Source organism: Pyrus communis, chromosome 4, assembly GCF_963583255.1.
Source record: "Pyrus communis chromosome 4, drPyrComm1.1, whole genome shotgun sequence".
NCBI classification, from domain to species: domain Eukaryota; kingdom Viridiplantae; phylum Streptophyta; class Magnoliopsida; order Rosales; family Rosaceae; genus Pyrus; species Pyrus communis.
The window spans coordinates 8,710,746-8,714,953 of NC_084806.1; the positions used below are offsets into that span (position 1 = coordinate 8,710,746).

Here is a 4,208-nt window from a genome sequence, read left to right on the forward strand (position 1 = left end):
TGTAAGTAACTTTTAGCCACCAACCTGGCCTTGTTCTTTTGCACAGAACCATCTAGGTTGAGCTTGGTTTTGTACACCCATTTCACTCCAATCACAGGCTTGTCACTTGGTCGATTTACAAGTTCCCAAGTGTCATTTTTCTCAATCATTTCAAGTTTTTCCTTCATTGCTTTCTTCCAAGCTTTGTCTTTCTCAGCTTCTTCATATGATTCTGGTTCCACTACACAGTAGTTACATGTAGCATAGATCTCATCCAAGCTTCTCAACCTCACTAGAGTTGAACTTGGTGTTGTGATATGTGATTGAGTTGGTTGTGGACTCATGCTTGCTTGCTGTGGAGTCCCTTGTATGTCATTATTCTCTATGACTTCTTCTTGAATTGAGGTCTCCATAGGCTCCCTTGTTTGCCTTTTGTTGAGGTCAAGTTGTAGAAAGACACTGTCCTTCTCTTCTACCTTTTGTTTCCCAGTTCCATGTTGAGTCTTCATCAAAGATAACATCCCTTGATAGGATTATCTTCTAAGTTGACAGATTGTAAACTCTGTACCCTTTCTCACTGGTTCCATAACCCATAAAAACACCCTTGTTGCTTGATTTCTCCAATTTGTGCCTTAGTTGTTAAGGAATGTGTGTATAGCACACTGAGCCAAACACTCTCAGATGCTTCATAAAAGGTTTTCTGCCACTAAACACTTCAAATGGAGTCTTCTTGTCCAATGCTTTAGTAGGGCACCTATTTAATAGGTACACTACAGTATTTACTGCTTCACCCCAAAATATATAGGGCATGTTCTTCTCATGCATCATAGACTTAGCCATTTCGACTATAGTTATATTCTTCCTTTCTGCAATCCCATTATGTTGTGGTGAATATGCCACAGTGAGTTGCTTCTCCAACCCCACATCTTCACAGAATGCATTAAACTCAAAACAGGTGTACTCTCATCCCCCTATCACTTCTTAGTCTTTTGATTTGATATCCACTTTGCAATTCCACTATTGCCTTGAACTTCTTAAATATTGTGAATACCTCAGACTTGAACCTCATGAAATACACCCAACACATCCGTGAGTAGTCATCAATAAAGGTTAGGAAATACCTGTTTCCACTAATTATTGTTGTTTGCATTGGTCCACACACATCTGTGTGAATCAATACGAGTAGTTTTGCCCTCCAAGCCTTTCCAGCTTCAAATGGATTTCTATGATGTTTGCCAAACGCACACCCTTCACAGGTTTCATTGCATTGATCCATCTTTGGTATACCATGAACTATTTCATGTTTTTGCATATTTTGTAAGCTTGTTATGTTTAAATGACCAAGCCTGTTGTGCCATAGCTTCATAAAACTTGTCACACTTGCTTTTCTTGCCAATTCCTCTAGGTACTTCAACATAAGTGGAAAGCTTCTGTTTTTCACTTCTACTCTAGTCACTAAGTTTGATAGGGACCTGTCATCATAGATCTCAACCATAATTCCCCCATAAAGTAGGAAGTAGCCATGCTCCATCATTTGACCCACACTAAGTAGATTGTCATCCAATCCAGGCATTAACATCACTTCCCTTATGCATCTTCTTCCTTTCTTAGTGTTAATGACCAGAGTTCCTCTTCCAGTGGCTTTGATAATGTTTCCATCTCCCATTTTCACTTTTCCCGTGAAGTTTGTGTCAAGGTCAATGAGTAATGACTCATGTGCAGTCATGTGATTGCTGCAACCACTGTCTATGTACCACACTTCATTGTTTTTCTCCACTTTTGCACTGAAAGCACAGAACACATTTGCTTCTTTGTCCACTTGATTTGCACAGTTCACTTGCTGCACATTCTTTGATCTGCAATCCTTCATGATGTGCCCAAACCTATTGCATTTGTGGCATCTAGGCTTGTCCTTGAACCAACACTCTCTAAGATGGAATTTGTCATAATGCTTGCATTGCTGCTTGGTTCTTGGACCTTTATTTGAGTAGTTGCCTTGGTTAGGTCTAGAGTTTTGATACCCATTTCCTTCCAATTTCTTGTTCTTGCCCTTCCACTGTGGTTTTTGTTTGCTTGCACTAGCTTGACTACTAAATCCAACATTGAGTGATTGAAAGCTTTCTCAGGTGCAAAATCAGCATGCCTCTCAAGCCTTTGGTCAAAAGCTCTTAAAGATGCCATCACATCTTGCACACTAAGAGTTTCAATGTCTTTGGTTTCTTCAATGACACTCACTATTGAATCATAAGGTTTAGTTAAACTAATCAACAGTTTTTGGACAATTCTTTCATTAAGCAGGTCCTCACCATATGTTTTCATCTTGTTTACAACATCAAATAGCCTAGTAAAGTAGTCTTTTAGCAACTCATTTTCCCTCATTCTTGTATACTCGAAATCTCTTCTAAGGGATTGAAGTTTTACCTTTCTGACTTTGGTGTCTCCTCTGTACTCTTGCTGTAAAACTTCCCAAGCTCCCTTTGCAATCTCTTTATTTGCTATCCTCGGGAAAATGGTGTCTGAGACAGCACCTTGGATGATTCCAAGTGCTCTAGCATTCTCCATTCGGTTCTGCTTCAGTGTTTTGAGTTGTGTTTCTGTGAGGTCCTCCTCTAGAGCATCGACCTCCATCTCAGGTAGTTTATACCCGTATTGAACCATATCCCATAGATCATAGGACTTGAAAATGGTTGTCATTTTTATTCTCCAAAAATCATAATTCTCCCCATCAAAGACTGGAGCTTTTAGCTCACTGCTACTACTGGATCCCTTCATTTGCAGGGTTGTTTTGCTAGTTGTTGTTGTTGAGGACACTACGTAGGTACTCCCAAAGATCTCAACTTTGCACAGATTACGCCTAGAGAGTTGTAAGATCAGAAACTAGGCTCTGAGGCCATGATAAAGTTTGTTTATTTTGTTGTTTTTGGTTGATAGTTTGGATCAGTTTCTTAGGGTTAGAATAGCAGAGAATGGAGAGAACTTGGAGTTGATACTGACGGCTTCAAGGCTGTGTAAAATGCAGCAGCACTGATTTCATTAAGTAGAGGAAATCTTGTAGGGTATGGTGCATTGCCATGACCCATACTTGTTTAGGAGAGTGATTGACAAGAGGCTTAACAACTATTTCAGCCTTACTACCCCTGATTGAATCCTAACCCTTCATTTGGGTTTTAAGTGATCTAATCTAGAGTATACACTTGTCACTCACACACTCACATATATTTAAACTGAAAAACTAGCCGTTGGAACTAAAACCCTTCATTTCTTATTTCTTCTTCGATGCAGACCAAATCCACGCTCAGGAGTTCCTTGCTGCCTTCGATCCCTTGACTTCAGAAGCTGTTTAGCTTCCAACACCAAGTACATCCCTTTCTTCTGATCAAGCAAAAAGAACCTGAAATCAACATAAACTTCCCAACCAATCCGAAGGGAATCCGCCATTTCCAAGTGGGGAGAGATTTGGCCCGCCGCATTCCTCGTCTCGTCTTGTTTCCATTTGGGTAGAGCACTAGTTTTCTGTGACCAAACAAAAATATAATTGCAAAATATTGTTTTTTTGGTGCTAATTATTGGGGTTTTTTTTTTCTTAATTGATGAACGACTTGAAGAATCAAAAAATATAATTGCAAAAGTACCCAGATCGAGTGAGTTTTTTTATTTTTATTTTTTCAGTGATTTTTGTTTTTGGAAATGCCATGATACTGGGGAATTAATAATGTACTTGGAATTTGGAAATATGGAAATTTATCCTTGTTTATGATCTTTTGGTTGATTAGAATTTCTTAATTTGTTTAATTTATTTACGTGTTTCTGTTGCTTAATATTTGTTAAAGATTTAATTATTATTCCATTACAATTTGACATTGACCCGATTGAGAGATGGTAACGTTTTAGTGGCTGAGAGATTTTGATGGAAACATGCTTTGAAATGGCAAATTTTTGGTTTGTGTGTCGAAAAAATGACAAAGTTAAATTCATGTGGATTACGTATGTGAAGAATCTCCAGTATTTTCTTTCTGAAGTTGTTATTATGTTATGTGGTTTGAGATTCACTTTCAAGCAATTTTTTTTTTGTTCAAAACTTTCGAAGCACGGAAGTAAATTTAAGTATCAGCAACTTGGTACGCCATCACGACTCAAACACCTCCAAGAATTAGAGTCTCATAGTCGTTCATGGTGGGAATTTTCGCATAATGGCGGCAATAAAACCACCCCTGATTGAATGTTTGTTA

At 38.5% G+C, this 4,208-nt stretch overlaps 1 protein-coding gene across 1 annotated transcript; it reads right to left on the reverse strand.

Annotated features, from left to right (window-relative positions):
* Positions 1-1,845: 1,845 nt before the first annotated feature.
* Positions 1,846-2,751, reverse strand: LOC137732632 (uncharacterized). The gene has a single exon (XM_068471939.1). It carries the CDS (start codon positions 2,749-2,751, stop codon positions 1,846-1,848), a length of 906 nt encoding a protein of 301 aa, XP_068328040.1.
* Positions 2,752-4,208: the final 1,457 nt, after the last annotated feature.

Excerpts from the sequence above, each read along its gene's own strand:
- LOC137732632 (XM_068471939.1), bottom strand. The coding sequence starts at position 2,751 with ATGAAGGGATCCAGTAGTAGCAGTGAGCTAAAAGCTCCAGTCTTTGAT.